This window comes from Conger conger, chromosome 8 (assembly GCF_963514075.1).
Source record: "Conger conger chromosome 8, fConCon1.1, whole genome shotgun sequence".
Taxonomy (NCBI): domain Eukaryota; kingdom Metazoa; phylum Chordata; class Actinopteri; order Anguilliformes; family Congridae; genus Conger; species Conger conger.
In genome coordinates, this window is record NC_083767.1 from 16,984,180 (window position 1) to 17,004,682 (window position 20,503).

Sequence of the window (20,503 nt, forward strand, 5' to 3'; positions counted from 1 at the left end):
TGGCCTCCATCACCACAGATTGTACTCCAGCCTTGATAGAGAGAGAGAGAACGGAGTGGTTGCAATTATGAAAGAGTGGCAACTTGAACATACATATTAACCATGTGCCATCCACAATTCTGTCCTGGGAGTGGTGTATGCAGACATCATGGCAACAATGATGTCACTGAGCTTCATTCCTTCAGTGTCAGTCAATAGAGTTCCAACAGAAATATGTGCAAATGTTAACTGCCTCACAACAATGCAAGATGGCTGAGCAAAGGTACGGTAGGGTTTTTTAGCACTAGTATTACACATGCCTTGATAATCTTTCAAATAAATGGCATTCCTGTTGGCTTTTAGCTAACTTCATAAACAGTGTATGTTGGGAAGATACTAAGACTTTTGTAACACGAGATGAGTATGGCCGGATTTAGGACAGTAACAATGGGCCTCTCTTCCGTGTTTCTGTGAAGGCTTCCCTTGTAAACAAATTGCTTCGAAGGCCAGCCCGTGGGAGAGGGCAAGGAGGTATCAGGTAACAAGGAGGAGTTCAGTTAGAGGACTTAGAGAGATCAGGTGAGGGTGGGGGGGTATAAGGATTGGTATAAGGTTGAAACTTAAACATACATTATAATAAGATATAACAGTGCATGATAGGTTGTATCTAATAATATAGCATGCATACGGAATGAGCACACATCAAAATGCAACCTTCAACATTAAATAAACTCTAAGGCTCTAAATCAGACATAATTATTTGTCTTCCAGGGTTGTATATTTTCAGAATCCGAGACAAAGAGCCAGAGTTCATGAAGTACATGAAGCTCGCAGTGCAAAATGCAGCCTTATGAGAGTGTGTTGATGCCATCGCAGTCTGCCTGAAATTAACATCTTATTTACTAAGGCTGCAGCTCATTACTCAATGCCTACAAACCGCATTTTGTGAAAGAGACATATCTTAATGGTACAATAGGTAAGATTTTTGGATTAAAACATTGTTACAAAACCATTGTAAATCCCTTCATATCATTGAAAAAGCCTCACTGACATGATTCACCCTCTGCCTGTGTTTATAGTCAATAAATTCTGGTTTCAAACTTTACCGTTGACGGCCTGACACTCTGTACCAAAACATTGCATAGCTGTACAATAATTCAAGCTAATTGGTTGAAAATTGGTTCTAATTGCCACAGCCAATGGCATTTCAATGTCAGCACATTTACAGAGAAGGGGGAGGGATAAACGGTTTACCTATTACCTATTACCTATTACCTATTGTTCCTCCAGCTCAGTTAAAACAGGTGTTGAGTGCATTGAATATCTTCACTGCGTGAAGATAAGCATATCCAGCACAGGACAAAATGTGTACATATTCCAGCTGTGGCAGCTATTTTCGTTTGAATTAAATGCGAGATGAAACATTGCAATGAGCTTCACTATTGCCGAGATAGAAGGGGGACATCAGTACATCCTTTACTTCTCCCTGAAGCGTACTTGTTTGTATGGCTGGGTGTTTGTCACAGAAGTCACAAGGGGTTTTCTGTTTTTTGGCAGTCCCTTTAACTCCCCTTTTATTTTCCGCGAATGTTTTGGAGGATAACTAATCAAAACAAAAACACAGTTTTTTGTAAACTTCAGTTACTGTCACTATAGTTCAGCACATTATTTCACATGAGATTGTTTGGTCTGAAAAACAGATTAACCTCTTAACCACATCTGCATGCTTTTATGCATTTCGATTCTGCCATATGATTGACTGATTCAATATTTGCATTAACAAGCTGGTGTACAGGTCTACCTAATAAATTGGTAGACAAGGGGTGCACAATAAGGGCTGATCCATTTCAGGATTTTGTGCCAACTTAATTATCTAATTGACTCAATCATATCTTATCTGACATGTGCATGCAGATTTTACTACAGCTGCAGATTTTACTGGGCTCAAGTACAGGCTTCAACCAGGGTAATTTCTAGAGCTGTCAGCAAATTAAAAACAAGGCAATTGGTTGGAACAAAAATCAGTACGTAGACCGGCCTGGAGGACTGGAGTTGTGTACCCCTGATGTTGACCGAATTTTAGTTTTTCTTTTATTTCTTTAATTATATTGGGGAGCAATTACTACATTCAGTCCAAACCACATGTACTTGGACGTGAGGAAAGTGTGTTTTCCAATTACGAACAGATCCAGGATACTGAGCTGCCCCTCAATACCCCTGGCACAGAAAACCCACCATGTCACTAAAACCATCGACTCACCACTGTAATAGATGGATGGCTGTCTTGTGTGGAGTTTTTTTGGCAATGGGGCCCTCTAGTTGAACTTCTGGGAATTGCAGTCATACAACGTTGTACCAATATTGCCCTCAAGTGGAATTTGTGGGAATTGTAGCTACTGAATAAACAACATGCAATGTTAACTCGTTTCAGCATTGTGTTTGACAGCAGTTTCCATCCTGCTTGAAAGGTTAACAACTATTTAATGTCCTATTATTATTCCTGTATACACATTGTGGGTGTACATTAGGTGGGGCTGATGACTTTAAATGGCCTTAGGGGCTCTAGTTGTGTGACATACAAATAATTACGAATTATTGCTTGGCTGAGCAAGAAGAATGTCTAGGTCTTAAAACAATGATTTGACACAATATTTAATTTAAAATGAATAACATGTACCTTGAGTGGAACCTGTGCTCTATTGCTTTAATTTCCGCAAATTATTTATTTAATTGACCAGGGACAGTCCACATTCATCATCATTTTCAGTTCCCACATCAATGTAAATGCACTAGAGTTAGCTAATTAACTATTTTTCATCTGTAGTCCCTAACCTGCATGTCTTTGGATGGTGGGAGGAAACCAGAGTACCCAGAGGAAACCCACGCAGACATGAGGAGAACTCCGCACAGAAAGGCCCAGGTGGGGTTTTGAACCCAGGGCCTTCTTGCTGTGAGGTGAAAGTGCTACCCACTGTGCCACCATGCTGCACTATTAAATCCGGTGTGTCACTGCAACAAACTGATGCCTGCATCAAAGTCTGTTACTTTAGCTGTGCGTCTCCATGGTTCAGGCTCATGAGGAATGAAATCTACTCCGGGGATGAGAGCTGAGGTTGGGGTGGTGGGTGCCAACAAAGATTGATAACCAATTGACAAGTCTGTCTCTCTTTTCTGAGTCAATCTCACTTTGTCCTGTGAGCTGATACATAATTGGTTTACTAAGGGAGTGGCCTTGTTTTTCGTCGCTTGTCTTTGTATTTAGCATGTTTGGGTAGCATGAGCGTGTGTGACAGAGCCTGAAAGCAGGCACTAATGGCAAATGTGTGAGAGTTAGCAGCCCTGCAAAAGGTACAATGAAAGCACCCCCAAAGCCCGGAAGTGACTTTGGAATAGCAGGAAGATCTGGTATGCTGTAACTTGGCCAGCATTGACGCAGATGAAAATGCGGTGATTGTTAAGGACAAATGCATTAAGCCTCTGCGTAGGTGTCTGTTGTTTGTTTCATAGTTTGTTTCATAACCCCTAAGCACTGTACATAATTGAACAAGTATGAAAACAATATTATAAAATATGCTTCAGCTTACAGTGCAATCATATTGCTGTTTTGAATTGTCAGGAATTTAAGCAGTCATCAATGAGTATATACTGCATTTTCTTTCCCCCGGTATATGATACCTAGCCACTCTTTTCCAATTTACCTTCTTGGTTCTAAGGAGATTTGTTAAAGACACATTATCCAAATGATAGATAACAGGACATTGATCAAGAACAAATTCTGCCTTTTATCATACTCCATGTTCTTTTCTGTTTTGGTGTTTTCTGTTTCTTGTTTTCTTGTTCTGTGTTAATGTTCTCTCTTCTGATTAATTTGTTTCACCTGTGTCTTCTTACCTGTTCTCACACCAGTTTGTCATTTCAGTTCATTTGCCTGTGTGTTTAAACCTATATGTCTATCCCTTGCCAGATTGTAATGTGTTTATCTCATTCCTTCCTTCAGTTTTCCTGACTGTCTGTTCCGTGCTTTGACCTGTTTCATGCACCCCTACCTTTGCTTTTTGGATTTTCCTTCTGCCTTCTTCCTTTTGATCTGTTGTTGCCAATTGGACTAATTGGACTTTTGGTTGTTGATTTCTGGATTACCCTCTCTACCTTTGCCTTATTGGACTGCCTTACTGTTTGGACTCACTTTTGACAGCGATCATGCCTCTGAGTATCCCTGCTGGCGATTGACCCCTGCCTGTTTGATCTGCCCTGAGTTGAATAAACCTGTGCATACTTCCTGGTTGCGCTTGGTTCATCTGTCCTGACACCTTTATTGTGTTTTGAGCACAGAATTAGCTTGAAGGTTAAACCCCAACTATGAACATCCTCTGAGTGAAAATGTAGTTTCACTGAGGCAGTTCTGGTTGAGGATAAACAGTCAGTGACTTAAAACAAGCTCTGTGTTATTTCCGTATACCAAAGTAAATGTACCTTGGAGTGCTCCAACTGTTTGAACACCCACCATGTGTTCCAAACTTCGGGCCAAAACTGCTCATTACAAGGAAATGGCATCATGTGATTTGAGAAAGTTCTTCATGCTGTGGTTAGCAATGACTTACTCAGACTGCCAAAGGCAATACCAAGATCCTTCAAAAAATGGAATGTACTGCAAAATATTCAATGAGGACTTTTTGGAAAAAGAAAAAAAAAATCATATTAATATTAATCTTTTAAACATATTGCGAGATCTAAAATTGGGAATAATTTGTAGATTTGCCTATCTGTTTTATAAGCCACAAAACCTCAGATGCTGAGTAAACCTGGTCTACCACCGAGCTACAGTATTTAGCTAAAACCTAAAAGCTAGACCTCCAATTAAAGCTAGAATCTATGGCTAAAGATTTGTACTGTGACCTTATGCATTGTACTCTACCCTAGTATTTGTGTGTCATACAGGAGCGTGTATGACACAGAATGAAGGGAAACAAAATGAGCCATATCTCCTAAAGCAGTTCCCCCGCTCAGTTGAGAGGAAGATGACCCAGCACAGGATCTTCCAGTGCTGCCTCCAGGCCTCCTGGGTGGTGCTGTTGTTTCTTCTTTGTTCAGTTGTTTTGGTGGGAAAAGGATAAACACAAGCCATCAATACAACAAGAACAAAATGTAATGGTGAGACAACGCACCACTCCACTGGTGAAGGAGGTTGGTATGTGTTCCCAATGTGTTCCTTGGAACAGATGGTATCCATTACAGATGGTATTATTACATTACTGGCATTTGGCAGACGCTCTTATCCAGAGCGATGTACAGTTGATTAGACTAAGCAGGGGACAATCCAGGGTTAAGGGCCTTGCTCAAGGGCCCAACAGCTGTGCGGATCTCATTGTGGCTACACCGGGATTGGAACCACCGACCTAGCGTGTCCCAGTCATTTACCTTAACCACTACGCTACAGGCCGCCCACGCTACAGGCCGCCCATCCAAAATATAATGTTGATATTTAATACACAGAATACACTGCAATATGCAGAAATTAACAGAGTTGCCACAGAATCCTGTTCACGGTCTTCTCTGTTTTGAATTCAGATATGTTTTTATGTGTAACTGTTCTAATTTATAATGCAAATGGTTATGAAAAAATACATTTTGTTTGATTTTGTTTTCCACATTAAAATTTTGGGTTTAATCAGTTTCACAGAGAATCTGACTAATCTCAATACATTTCACATAAGCATATATTCTAGCTACAAGGGATGTAGATCTCTGATTTCACAACATTAGATACGATCTCTCATTTCACCACAATTCGATTTGATTACATGAATATGATTCAATCCATTTAATTACAAAATTATTCTTAAAAATACACTGAATGCACACATGTGACTGAAGAAATATATGTACTCAGTAATAGTGGAATATATACAATTAATACAATATACTAAACTTTACATTCACAGCCATATTTATGCAAAATTATTATTTTAATCAATTATAAGCAATTCTAACATTTCAATTCGATGACTTGATTTGCCACCTTAAGATCCATGCATCACATTTTCCCACCCCTACTAGCTACTATAGCTTACCGCCTAGCAATTTAATGTAAGCTGGAGCCTCAGCTACACAAGATACACAGAAATCAATTTCTTTTACACCTAACAATGCATTAGCTAAACATGCAGATTTTCTCAATGAAAATCAATCAAGGATGTCTATTTACATTATATGTTCTTTGACTGACACTTTCATCCAAAGCGGGAAACAATCCCCCCGGAGCAATGTGGGGTTAAGGGCATTTCTCAAGGGCCCAACAGCTGAACGGATCTTATCATGGCTTCACCGGGGATCCGACCACCGACCTTGCAAGTCCTAGTCATGTACCTTAACCACTATGCTACAGGCTGCCCTATGTCAATGGCATAAATCGGCATATGTACATAAATCACATCAACACACAAATCATGATAATGCTGCTGCATATACATTATATAAATAGTATTTACATATAGCATTTTATCTAAAATGTGATGGATGGTGTATGCGTTGTTTGCATTTATACTTTGAAAGAAGACAACACTGTTTTTATCCAGTTGCATCCTCGTTATAGTCAGAGTCCTCGCTGCTGCAGTAAGAACTGTCGCACAGCTCAGCGGTGTACAGGAATGTGTGAACATTGGGGTTCAGTTTGGGAACCCACTTACGAGGCACCAGGAAGGTGGCCAGGTTGAACAAGTCCACAAAGACCTTGTAACGGTCACTGCAAAACAAATAAATAAAAAGAGAATAAATAAACATATAAAATAAATAAAAAAAGGACAAGAGGGCACAACAATTTAGTGAAGTCCAAATTATGGTTGTAGACAATAAAATTCATTTAAGTTCATGTTTGTATTTTAAGAAAACAACCGTGAAGTTTAAAGGAGCACTGTCATGCTTGTTTCACTTGAGCTTATTTGGATTAAAGGCTTAAAATATGTGTGTAGGCCTTTTTAAAATCACCATCAGTGTAGCCATTTTTGACTACAGGCATAATTATGCATTTGGTCCACTGAACACTTGTTGTGAAAAGGACACTGACATTACTGTATTTCTTGTAGTATGTGGATTTCCAAGGTGAAGGTGAGTTCCCCCCACACACGTTACAAAATAAGGAACTGTTTTTGCTAAAGCAATAGCATGTTAAAATAGCTTATACAGATAGAACCGTGAGTCTTATCGCTTTCAAACAGTATATCCTGTTGCCATAGTGATTGAAAATTGTGCCTTGAAAAAAGGTAGGAATACAAAAAAACCCTCAGAGACTTTAGCGGTTTAATGGTAATGGTTATTTAAAGAAGACGATATTATACCTGACGGTGGAACGCAGGTAGTGGTAACCAGATGATCCCCCAGTTCCAGCTTTGCTGCCAATCATTCGGTGCACCATGCATACATGGTTGTCTAGGCGACAGGTGAAAGAAGTCAGAGGGTACCAGGATTATGGTTCTAATCTTTTGCAGAGGAGAGGGGCCAAGGGAAAGTGTCAGTCAAAATGAAAATAACTACCTAGAGGGATATTCGTAGCTCTGAGTACTTCTTTGCAGAACCATAATTACATTCTTACATGTAGACTTTGCTGCAGTTTCAAAAGCAAATATCCACTGGGGGAGCTAAAGGGAAGCTTAGACTTCAACAACCTACCTCCTGAGAGGAGACTGATGGGAGAACAGGCTCGTTTGTTCAAGAGGTGGGCTTAACCACTCTGCTGATTTAGTATAGTGTTCAGCTTTTCCCACATTTATACAATAACATATCAAACTGCTTGGAATAAATACAACAAACTATACAAATCAATTGTGGGCGGGGAAAGGCAATCTCAATTCCTCAATTCATATTTTTTGAAATTTTCTTCATTAATCTTATGTTCTGCTATTAAATCCACAGCCACTACTTGTTGCTAGTTTATAGTCTATTCCGTGAGGGGGGGGGGGGGGGGGGTAGAGATATGGGGCAAATATTTATTTTGTCCCATGTATCATTTACTTATTTTTTATGTATTTATTTTGGTGCAGTAGTATAGGAACATGAAAGCTTTGATTGGGTGTAGTGGGATTGCTTTTAGCTGTGCAGCGTGTCGATAGCGGGAGCTCACATCTCCACTTGGTCATGAGGCCGTCGATGTCCATCAGAAAGGTCAAGAGCTGGAAGGGCACCTGGAAGCGGGGCTCCTCTCTGTGGGGGTGGAGGGACACGGGCAGGTGTGAGATAGAGCGTCCCCACGTGCCGGGGCGAAAGGCGAGGTGTGAATAGGAAATGGGCTACCTATAAAAGTAGATCATCAGAGCTCCCTGGAGTGCCTTGTAAGAGAGCCTTCTCTCTCCTGTGTGAGTAGAGATTTGTGTAAATTCAACACTGTTTGTTCATTAACCCTTGTGTTGCCTTAAGGGCCAAAAATGACCCGCCACTGTGTTTAAATGCAGAGAAAACCGCCTAAATGATCTTTTCTCAACTTGAAATTTGATGACAAAGTTTGTGATGAGTGATAGGTTGTTTCTAGATTTTGGGTTAAAAATTCAATTAAGTCGCTTTATTTTCGGAGTTTAGTGAAGGTGGGCCATTTTTGACCCTTAAGACAAGGGGAGTATACAGAACGTTAAGTGCACAAGGGTTAAAAAGCCACCCTGCTAGGTTCCCTGTAAGACAGCAATGATGTCTACGGTATATTTTGTAAGCTAAACACTATATTCTGATGATGTTTGAAATATGACATTATTCTTTTAAAATGGGTAACTTATCACAAAGGTAAGAGACATGGAGAACACCGTCACCTTTGCTCAACAGGTGGCCATGACGCTTCTCGTCAAAAAGAGCCGTGAAGTTTTCTTTCTGTTTGCTCAGGTCTGCCATCATTTCCTCCTTTGTCTCCGACTCCAACTCTGTCATTTTCTGTCAGCAGAAACATATAGATGAAGTGTATATCAGTATAAACAAGCATCTCTAATGATTCATGTTATTTAAAAGATAATTTACCTCAATCTGTTCTTTTTCCAATCTCAGCCATTCTTTGATGTTGGCTTGCAGTTTGCCCCAGAAATTGAATCCTTCTTCCTCCAGTCCTGGGGTTCTCTCTAGCCATTGCTGAAAGGGGAATTTCACTCAAAGTCATTTTACACTTCCAACAAAACACTCAACAGAGCAGTGTCCTTTCTCAAGGTCAAGAGAGTTATCAAGGGGTAAATAAATGTATCAACTACTGTACATGTATTGCCATCAAACGGAAAGTGAAAAAAAGGTGAGAGTTTACTTTTCATTTGTTAGAAAGGGTGGCCATAGACTGTTGCCATTGTCATTATCCCTGGTCTAACTAGTAACCTTCACCATTCCCACAGGGTCTCAGAACAGACCCTTAACATAACTGTTTTATCTGTACATTTGCCACTTAAAGGATCTCATTGAAAGCCCACTGCCGGCCACCCAAACCGCTGATATCAAATCTGTGGTAGGAAAGTTCATTGTACGTCGCTCTGGATAAGAGCATCTGCTAAATGCCTGTAATATGATGTGATGTAATGTAATGAAAGTACGTACATCCACTAGAAGCAGCAGCGTTGGCTCCTGCTCAGACTTCAGTAACAGCTCACTGTCCTCGCCTCTGAAATTATCCCTGTAATGGCGTCGATTGTAAGGGACCCTCTGGCTGTCCGCAACTCCAATCTTGTTTTCCAACAGGCGGAACTGTAGGCTCTGGAACCCGGAGGCTGGGGACAGATAATCTCTGCGCACACGTAACATGAGTCAGTGCTTAAGGGCTGATACAGACCCACACACACTTTGAAATGTATTCAAAAGAAACCATGTTAATAAAGTCCGTTCCACTTAATGTTCCTTAATGTAGGGGAAATTCCATGGCAACTCACCGGAAGTCAAAAAAATCCAAGGCCGTCATTGTTTCCAGGACGGAAAACTGGTTGACCAGCAGCCGGAAAATCATGGTGATTCTGTGCATTCGGGTCGCGACCTTAAGCATGTTCCTTTCATCACGAACCTGATGAGACATTGATATTTAGAATAGGTAACATCAAGGAAACTGGTCATTCTTCAATGAAACAGCTTTAATGCTAGTATCAACACACTACTGCTTTTGCTACCTCTTCTTGTCAAGTAGACAGGTCAAACAAATATTGCACTGGACAGTTTTGCAATAATTATTGACTTTCAGTCTGTCTGCTGTTGAAGTATTATATAATGTAGAAATCTGTGCTATTTTGATTGAAGGATAATGGTACTCACATGGCCACCTATGAAAATGTCTCGTATCGAATCCAATTCCCACAATATCTGTTTGAACCAGAGTTCATAAGCTGAAATAAAATACAAATGAAGACGAAAATGACAACAAAGTAACTCCGCATTCTTATATCATGAACCGAGAATTAGAAGGTTATATCTGCGTTCTGAGAGTTTTGATATTGAGCTTCTAAGATTCCAAAGTGAATGGGCTCCAAGCAGATACAAATGTATAATTTAGCATTTTTTCCACACTTTTAGACAGTATTTTTGTATAAAGCTTCACACATGTATTTAGTGCCTTATAAACAACATATTTATGACACTAACAAACTTTTAAAAAAATGTCAGTTAGAACCTTCAAATTCTCAGCTGACAATATTTCATTTAAAGCAAGCAAATAGCATTGCTTTTCCCATTTTAACCAAGCCAGGTTTAAACACTTTATTACGTTTTACCCTGGTGAGTGACGATGAAGAGGTGCTCATCGTGGATCTTGTTCCCCGCCAGCTCACTCTGAAGAACCTGAGCTGTCACCACCTTGTCCAGCTGCAAAACAAAGCACGGGTCATGAAAAAATGATTCACTTCTCAAAGTTAGGTCCATAAATCTTTGTGCTTGCTCTGAATTCAGCTCTACCCTGCTGAAAAAAACTGCTCAAGCTATGCTTTGAAACAGCTGGTTGCTGATTGACCAGTTCAGACCAGCTCCGTTCTCAACATGGTTTGACCAGCTCAAGCTATGTTTTGAAACAGTAATGTAATTTCAAGTTGGTGTTATCTGGATTTTACACCTGGGTATGCTTTATAATGTTGTTGCAGACCTGCACTATTCTTAATCTTGACTATGCAGGAAACACAGTATCTGTGTAGTGATGTGGCCATCTTTAGGTCATTCGTTTTCACTTTGTTGCACAGTCTTGACTGCCGTACACATTGTAAAAAATTGCTGTGATTGCTTTTGCACTGTTTTGCTACATGTGAATATTCTTACCTGCAGATAGTCCCCATAGATGATGCCTCCTTTGCTGGCTTTATTGATACCCGCCTGTGAGTTGTCCTCTTCTTCCTGGGACTGGAGCTTATTTGGAAGTAACCTGAATACAATAAAATAAATTATTTAAATTAATAAAACCAGTGTGTCAAACTCCATAAGGCCATGCGTAGACCTGCTTGTTTATTCAGTGGCTCCATAAAAAATTCTATATATAAAATAAATAAAAAATAAAACCAGGAAAAATGTTTGATGGGTCATGGAAATTTGTAAGCTGATAATGATAATTTTCCTTAATGGCGATTTACTGTATCTTTCGCCATTTTACAATAAATTCCTAAAAAATGTACATTACAAATGTGTACCATGAAATGGTTCAAAATCTACTTTGCATGAAGTATTCAGAAAAGTTCTGCATTGCAAGATCTACTGTGTTACAGTACATACTGATGCTTCTTTCCAAAATAGGGACATCCGCTCATGATTAGTCCAACTTTCGAAAACAGCAATATGCCTTCTGTTCAGTTTCCTGTGCCTCTGGCGGTGTGCTTATTCTGTACTCTTTCTCGAGTCAACCCTAAAAATGCATTATTTAAGGCTTTGCCATGTCCAATCAATCACGCATTTCCAAACCCTCCCAGTTGTGCTTGTTCTGACCAAATATACAATGTTTACCTTTCTGGGAGGGTTTAGAAATTGTATGGACTTTGTTCTATCAGTGCAAGGAGCACAGTCATCTACCGAACGTTAAAATGACAGATTTATTATGTCCAGATATCCTCACAACAAACACGCTGTTCCTAAAATATATGTCTATTTTATGAAAACACAAAAATAAATGAACAAATAAACAAATTTAAAGGTGGTGCACACAACTTAAGCATTGGTTCTTGCTACACTTAGCATGAACAAATGCTAACTCTCAGTTCTAACTATGCCAGGTTGCTCTGCAGGGCCAAACATAATTGGCTTCATTGTCAGGCAGTATGAAATTTGCTCAATTAAAAAGCATATACAATAACACGTGGAGCGGCACAATTGGCTCTCTGCTCTGAGGGATGGTGGAGGTTTGCGGCAAGGGCTATAGGATTTGTACTTGCCTCTGAGTCACGGTGCGGGAACATGAGACGATGCCGCTTGTAGAAGACATATTGCTCTCTAATATTTTGATCCTCCTGGGCCGTGGGTGATTGGAATAGATAGCGTACAATTAGCTACCAAATTGGGAGAAAATGGGGGGGAAATGTTTTGTGACATTTATGACATCTACACTCAGTGAGCACTTTATTAGGTGTTTAGAAGACTTCAGTCTTCCGTTGCAGTAGCCAATCTACTTAAAGGTTTGTTGCGTTGTGTGTTCAGTGTTGCTCTTCTGCATACTACCGTTGTAATGTGTGGGGATTTCTGTTACTCTCACCTTCCTGTCAGCTTTGACCAGCCTGGCCCTTCTACTCTGATCTCTCCCATTAACAACACTGGATGTTTTTTTTTGTTTTTTGCACCATTCTTTGCAAACTCTAGAGATGAGTGTGCGTGAAAATCCCAGGAGATCAACAGTTTCTGAGATACTCAAACCACCCTGTCTGCCACCAACAATCATTCCGTGGTCAAAGTCACTTAGATCACATTTTCTTTCCATTCTGATGGTTGATGTGAACATTAACTGAAGCTCCTGACCGAGATCTACATGATTGCATGCATTTCACTGTTGCCATACTATTGGCCAATTAGATAATTGCATGAATAAGTAGGTGCAATAAAAAATAAAAATGTTTCTAATATTCCTTCAGTTGGGCGTACTGCCATCCATGAAATGGTGTTGTTTATGGATGACTACAAAAAGGCAGTGTAATAAATAATTGATAACTTTTTGGAGAGGCCAAAAACATGGATTACTGCCAGGTGTCAACAAATGGTGACGATAATTATTTTTTTGCCAAAGACTGGGACTGGCCTGATATGTAAGCAAATATCCAGCTTTAATTGGGTGAATGCTATTCACATCGACCAGAGCAGAAGGACTTTTAAATATTTAGAGAACGGCTAATGATTAAACGTTCATAAAAGGGGAAAGAAAAAGGTCTTGGTAATATTTGTATCAACTGAGTGTGCTGAAGTGAACTCATGCAATTCTAAAACTCAACCTTGACACATTACCCAGTCTAGTTATTGAGATTTCATGTGTCATTTCAGATATGAACAATTCAGTCAGGGCAGTCACTGAGATACATTCCTGCACTCAAATGGTGTAACTGTTTTTTTCTGCTTGTGATGGACTGTAATTGAATAATACTGAAATTCGGCAAATTTGGTCGGGAACTGCAGCTGACCAATAGTCAGCTTCAGCAATCATATACATGCACATTTCCAGAATCACTATTCATTTTCTCATACTCATCCAATTACACGCACACATCATCTCAGAGAGCCTTTCTTAAATCAACGATGCAGCTCATTGCCTGTGCTGTTTCTTCTTGCTCACTTGCTTCTTCACAAATTGTGCCCACCTTCCACCCCAGCTACCACCTCTTATTTGGATCTGTCAGCGTTTCTAGGTAAAAGGGAGTTTCCAGTACTCGTCCTGTTTAGTAGCGGAGAGGTATTATCCTCCCTGTTATATAAGGCAGTGTACTGTAGTACCCAAAGCAGATCCATTCAGTGCCAAACCTAGAAAAAAGTATTTACTTACACATTCAGGCAAATGTTTATCCAAATGTGAGCTGTCCTCACTGAATTATTTAAAGATTCTGTCTATAGCTTTTCCTTTAAAGTTTTGGTTTGATAGCAATTATTTTCCAAGCTGTTCTTTTGTCTTATTTTACACTTACACAGAAAAACCATCTCATTTACTGTTGATATTTCTTGTTAACCCTTGTGTTGTCTTAAGGGTCAAAAATGACCCACGACTATGTTTAACAGCGGAGAAAACCCCCTAAATTTTCTCTTTTCAACTTGAAATTTGATGACAAAGGTTGTGTGACAGGTTGTTTCTTCATCCAAAGTAGATTTGGGGTTTAAAAAGTTTTTGTTTTTAGGATATGGCACACACAATTCCAGGGGTTTAAGCACAAATAGCAGTATTTCAAAAGTGACAGTGTGTTGGAGGTGTTGGAGGTCATTTTCATTGTCATTTAACAAAGAACCACTTTGTCTTCTTAGCCTCTTTCTATTTTCTTAAGATCACTGATCTTGTTACTGAATTGATTTCAAAACTAACTTCTCATTCAAATTGTAACTGTACCTAATCAATTATAGATGCAAGAGCACAATTTTGCCATTCATAGGATTATTATACCTACATATCGCAGATGTGTAACACCATTAGAGGGCACTATAATATCAGGCTTTCTTGAAAACCCATGTCCTGTGGCATCTTCTCCAGCAAATGCAATGAATGGGAAACGGATGTATCAACCATTTAATCAGATGAGCGGTGGCCCACTTAAACATCATGTTGTCACTGTTACTAGTGATTGTTCGGTGACATCATCAGCTAGGAAATTGTATCTCTTGCCGTGCTGCTCAAATGGGCAGGACTGCAGCTGACTGTCGCAGAGAGTCTGTTGCAGTTGGTGCAAGTACCCTAGCGTCAAGACAACAGTAGCCTATTATTTGTTTTTTAGTCAGGGAGCTAATTTGTGCAAACAACAAGAGCCACAAGATGAAGTCCACAGCAGCCTGACCTTGCTGGTTTTAACAGGTATTGCCAATTGGCGCCAGTGTGTTGTTTTGAAGTGGATCCTGTCTGAAGTGGAAACCTTACCATTTTGGACTGTGAAGTAAGCAATTCTCACTCCACACACTTCAGTTTCATTGCAAAACAACAAATGGCACAGTGTGGCACAGTGAGTGAGTCAATCTGTGAATTCAGGGAAACAACTGCTGCTTTAGTGAGAATTGCTGGCATCCTGATCAAATAAAAATACTATACCAAAGTCACTTAGATCACATTTCTTCCCCATTCCCCAGTCTGAACAAAACGTAAACCCCTTGAACATGTCTCTATGCTTTTATACATTGAGCTTCTACCACATGATTGACTGATTAGATATTTATATTAATGAGCTGGTGCACAGGTATACCTAATATTGTGGTATGAGCATATGTGTTAGCAAAATGTCACCATCATACTCTTAGTCAAATCTCTTCAAACTATTTATTGGCCTTTCAATTTCTTGTAACCCATACTGCTATTACTTGTGCTGTACTTACGGTAAAGAAAGGGCAAACCAACCTCTAAGGCTTGATTGCTATAGATATTTTGCTAGAAGCACAAACAGTATGTGTCAGAAACTAGGCTCAAAGCCAGATTCATTTTCTTTAATATCAGTCCAACAGTGCGGGGTAGAGGTGAGATATCTGAGATTGTGATGCCATTGCTTCAAGAAGGCACTTAACCTGCATGCTGTTAAATAAACATTTATCTGTAAAAAATGATCTACAAGTTATAAGCTTTGGATTTAACCCTGGATAAGGGAGCTTATCTTCTGGCCTTTGACGCTAGTCATGTCATGTGTGGCAGTCCAGGAGTCATTGACATGGAAAAAACTGGAACAACAGACTTGCAATCTTTTGGGACTAAATATTTGTTGGAAATTAATTTTAAAAGGAATAATGTTGTAATGCTATTTCCACCACTTTGTTTACATGGTTTACCTCAACTTAAAATGATTTTTAAATGCCAGGTAATTAAGGACAAAAGTATACTTTTGTAACGCAAAGTTTATCATTCATTTCAGCCGTACTTCATTAAACAAACTAAAAACCCTAATTTGGGGACAGGATTATTTTTTATCAATTCCCAACCTCACATTTCAAATTTGCTGGAAATGCAAGAAATAAGATTTTCTCATTTTAAAATTGACCTGGCAATTTAAAAATGGCTCAAACAATGGTTTCCAGCTTCCACATCTAATGATAGTACAATTACAGTTCCAGAAAATAAGAACAAGAAGAAAAGAAAAGAAGGAAAAATGTTTTTCATCTTTTTGAGGAAAAAGTGTATTCTTTACAGCGAGAATAATAATAGCAACAACCAATGGCTATTGTCTCTGAACTTGCATTCTTGGTTGTTATTTGAGAACGTTGCTATCAGACAATGAAATAGTGCACGCTTAAATCACCACTGTTAATTCAACTCTCACAGGGTATATAGTTAACAGTCTGATAGTAATCATATGAAGTCTGTAAGAGTCGATTTAACACTAAACATCTTACTGTGTCAGTCAGGCAGGTGCACATTGTTTGTATTGTTTCTGCATCAACAAGAAAGAAGTCATGTGGAGAACAACATAGATTGCTTGCTCTCTGCTGTGCACTCCTCCCCCTAAAGCCTTTTGTTCATGCACTGCACACATGCAGAATGTTGGACTAAGGCGCCCTATAGATAACCCATAGAAAGGCCAAGGAATCACAATGCATTTTAGCAGTCATGTGTCTTGAAAAACTGTCATATGATCAAATACAACACTGGCGTCCGTCTGTTAAGGTAGATGTAACGTGCAGGTCACATCCGTCTGTTAAGGGAGATGTAATGCGCAGGTCATATCCGTCTGTTAAGGGAGATGTAATGTGCAGGTCGCATCCCTCTGTTAAGGGAGATGTAATGTGCAGGTCACATCCGTCTGTTAAGGGAGATGTAATGTGCAGGTCACATCCGTCTGTTAAGGGAGATGTAACGTGCAGGTCGCATCCCTCTGTTAAGGGAGATGTAGTGTGCAGGTTGCATCCGTCTGTTAAGGGAGATGTAATGTGCAGGTCACATCCGTCTGTTAAGGGAGATGTAACGTGCAGGTCACATCCGTCTGTTAAGGGAGATGTAATATGCAGGTCACATCCCTCTGTTAAGGGAGATGTAATGTGCAGGTTGCATCCGTCTGTTAAGGGAGATGTAATGTGCAGGTCACATCCATCTGTTAAGGTAGATGTAATGTGCAAGTCACATCCATCTGTTAAGGGAGATGTAACGTGCAGGTCGCATCCCTCTGTTAAGGGAGATGTAACGTGCAGGTCGCATCCGTCTGTTAAGTGAGATGTAACGTGTAGGTCACATCTGTCTGTTAAGGGAGATTTAATGTGCAGGTCACATCTGCCCGTAAGGGGTTATAGGATGCATCTAATTAGCTCTGATAGAACTGGGTTACTCCCACTTGTCACCATGGCTGATGCAAGAGGGAGCGCATAGCGGCTAAGATTAAAAAAAAAATTCAGATTAAAAACATAAATATATTTGGCAGCAAGATTCTGAAATGTTCTTAAAGGGGCAGTTCAACAAAAAAGTCGTATCTGTCCATTCAGATAGTTTCATTGAAATATGATGGGTTTTCTACAGGCTGCAGCTCAACCTGATAAAATGGGCTCATCCAGACTATTTGTGACCTCAAAGCGGCAAAAAATCTATCCTGCCGTGACAAATGAAGCTATAGAGCTTAATTTGTTCATGATTTCCTCCAGAACTAGTACCCCCACCAAAGTATAGCAACTGTGTAATATCCGTTGAAAGTCCGGTGCAGGTGTACTAGTAAGAAACTTGAGTGGTGAGGACGTGATGTTGCGGAAAAGCGACTATTTGTTGTACAGTAGTTTCCATCCATCCATCCATCCATCCATCGTCACCCGCTTATCCGGAGTCGGGTCGCGGTGGCAGTAGGCAAAGCCGGGTATTCCAGGCGTCCCTCTCCCCAGCAATGCATTCCAGCTCCTCCTGGGGGATCCCGAGGCGTTCCCAGGCCAGGAGAGATATATATTCTCTCCAGCGGGCTCTGGATCTACCTCTGGGTCTCCGCCCAGTTGGACGAGCCCGGATCAGATGCCCGAACCACCTCAATTGGCTCCTTTCAACGCGAAGGACCAGCGGCTCTACTCCGAGCTCCCTCCGGATGTCCAAGCTCCTCACCCTATCTCTAAAGCTGAGCTTGGCCACCCTATGGAGGAAGCTCATTTCGGCCGCTTGTATACGCAATCTCGTTCTTTCGGTCACTACCCAATGTAACGTGCAGGTCACATCCGTCTGTTAAGGGAGATGTAATGCGCAGGTCATATCCGTCTGTTAAGGGAGATGTAATGCGCAGGTCGCATCCCTCTGTTAAGGGAGATGTAATGTGCAGGTCACATCCGTCTGTTAAGGGAGATGTAATGTGCAGGTCACATCCGTCTGTTAAGGGAGATGTAACGTGCAGGTCGCATCCCTCTGTTAAGGGAGATGTAGTGTGCAGGTTGCATCCGTCTGTTAAGGGAGATGTAATGTGCAGGTCACATCCGTCTGTTAAGGGAGATGTAACGTGCAGGTCACATCCGTCTGTTAAGGGAGATGTAATATGCAGGTCACATCCCTCTGTTAAGGGAGATGTAATGTGCAGGTTGCATCCGTTGCATCCTGGCCTGGGAACGCCTCGGGATCCCCCAGGAGGAGCTGGAATGCGTTGCTGGGGAGAGGGACGCCTGGAATACCCGGCTTTGCCTACTGCCACCGCGACCCGACTCCGGATAAGCGGGTGACGATGGATGGATGGATGGATGGATGGAAACTACTGTACAACAAATAGTCGCTTTTCCGCAACATCACGTCCTCACCACTCAAGTTTCTTACTAGTACACCTGCACCGGACTTTCAACGGATATTACACAGTTGCTATACTTTGGTGGGGGTACTAGTTCTGGAGGAAATCATGAACAAATTAAGCTCTATAGCTTCATTTGTCACGGCAGGATAGATTTTTTGCCGCTTTGAGGTCACAAATAGTCTGGATGAGCCCATTTTATCAGGTTGAGCTGCAGCCTGTAGAAAACCCATCATATTTCAATGAAACTATCTGAATGGACAGATACGACTTTTTTGTTGAACTGCCCCTTTAAGAACATTTCAGAATCTTGCTGCCAAATATATTTATGTTTTTAATCTGGATTTTTTTTTTAATCTTAGCCGCTATGCGCTCCCTCTTGCATCAGCCATGGTGACAAGTGGGAGTAACCCAGTTCTATCAGAGCTAATTAGATGCATCCTATAACCCCTTACGGGCAGATGTGACCTGCACATTAAATCTCCCTTAACAGACAGATGTGACCTACACGTTACATCTCACTTAACCCATCTCACTACCCAAAGGACGTAGATCGACCGGTAAATCGAGAGCTTCGCCTTCCGGCTCAGCTCCCTCTTCACCACGATGGTCCGGTGCAATGCCCGCATTACAGCTGACCCTACACCAATCCGCCTGTCGATCTCACGCTCCCTTCTACCCTCACTCGTGAACAAGACCCCGAGATGCTTGAACTCCTTCACTTGGGGCAAAGACTCATTCCCAACCTGGAGGGAGCAATCCACCATTTTCTGGCAGAGAACCATGGCCTCGGACTTGGAGGTGCTGACTCTCATCCCGGCCGCTTCACACTCGGCTGCAAACCGCTCCAGTGCGTGCTGAAGGTCACGGTCCGATGAAGCCAGCAGAACCACGTCATCCGTAAACAGCAGAGATGCGATTCTGAGGTCAGCAAACCGGACACTCTCCTCACCTCGGCTGCCCCTGTCCATGAATACCACAAACAGGACCGGTGACAAGGGGCAACCTTGGCGGAGTCCAACACCCACTGGAAACGTGCTTGACTTTGTGCCGAGAATGCGGACACAGCTCTCACTTTGGTTATACAGGGACCGGATGGCTAGTAACAACGGCCCCCATACCCCATACTCCCGCAGTACACCCCACAGGGTTCCCCGGGGGACACGGTTGAAAGCCTTCTCCAAAGCACATGTGGACTGGATGGGCAAACTCCCATGACCCCGCCAGCAACCCCGCCAAGGTAAAGAGCTGGTCCACTGTTCCACAACCAGGACGGAAGCTACATTGCTCCTCCTGAATCCGAGGTTTGACCGTCGGTCGGAGCCTTCTTTCCAGCACCCTAGAGTAAGCTTTCCCAGGGAGGCTGAGGAGTGTGATACCCCGATAATTGGAGCACACGCTCCGGTCCCCCTTCTTGAAAATGGGGACCACCACCCCGGTCTGCCACTCTGCAGGTACTGTCCCTGACCTCCACGCGACACTGAGGAGGCGTGTCAGCCAAAACAGCCCAACAATGTCCAGAGCCTTCAGCATCTCAGAGCGAATCTCATCCACACCCGGCGACTTGCCACTGAGGAGCTTTTTGACTACCTCAGCAACTTCCGCCAGGGATATAGGTGCAGATTCCCCCGAGTCTTCGGGCTCTGCCTCTTCCTCAGAGGACATGTTGTTCGGGTTCAGGAGCTCCTCGAAGTGTTCTTTCCACCGCCCGACAATATCCC

At 41.5% G+C, this 20,503-nt stretch overlaps 1 protein-coding gene across 1 annotated transcript; it reads right to left on the minus strand.

The window, feature by feature from the left end:
- Nucleotides 1–5,621: 5,621 nt before the first annotated feature.
- Nucleotides 5,622–11,816, minus strand: LOC133135568 (tryptophan 2,3-dioxygenase B-like). Its single transcript, XM_061252664.1, has 12 exons — nucleotides 11,671–11,816; nucleotides 11,224–11,326; nucleotides 10,689–10,779; nucleotides 10,234–10,304; nucleotides 9,861–9,988; nucleotides 9,532–9,718; nucleotides 8,974–9,081; nucleotides 8,772–8,889; nucleotides 8,266–8,323; nucleotides 8,096–8,175; nucleotides 7,314–7,404; nucleotides 5,622–6,721 (listed from the first exon to the last, which is right to left on the minus strand). Exons 1-12 carry the CDS (start codon nucleotides 11,703–11,705, stop codon nucleotides 6,547–6,549), a joined length of 1,245 nt encoding a protein of 414 aa, XP_061108648.1. The 5' UTR covers nucleotides 11,706–11,816; the 3' UTR covers nucleotides 5,622–6,546.
- Nucleotides 11,817–20,503: the final 8,687 nt, after the last annotated feature.

What these genes read in the sequence shown, in the direction of transcription:
- LOC133135568 (XM_061252664.1), bottom strand. Translation starts at nt 11,705, where the DNA reads ATGAGCGGATGTCCCTATTTTGGAAAGAAGCATCA. An exon ending in CTGATGATCTACTTTTATAG is followed by an intron (nt 8,176 to 8,265) that starts GTAGCCCATTTC and finishes CCACCCCCACAG; the next exon opens with AGAGGAGCCCCGCTTCCAGG. An exon ending in CCTCATGACCAAGTGGAGAT is followed by an intron (nt 7,405 to 8,095) that starts GTGAGCTCCCGC and finishes CCTGTCGCCTAG; the next exon opens with ACAACCATGTATGCATGGTG.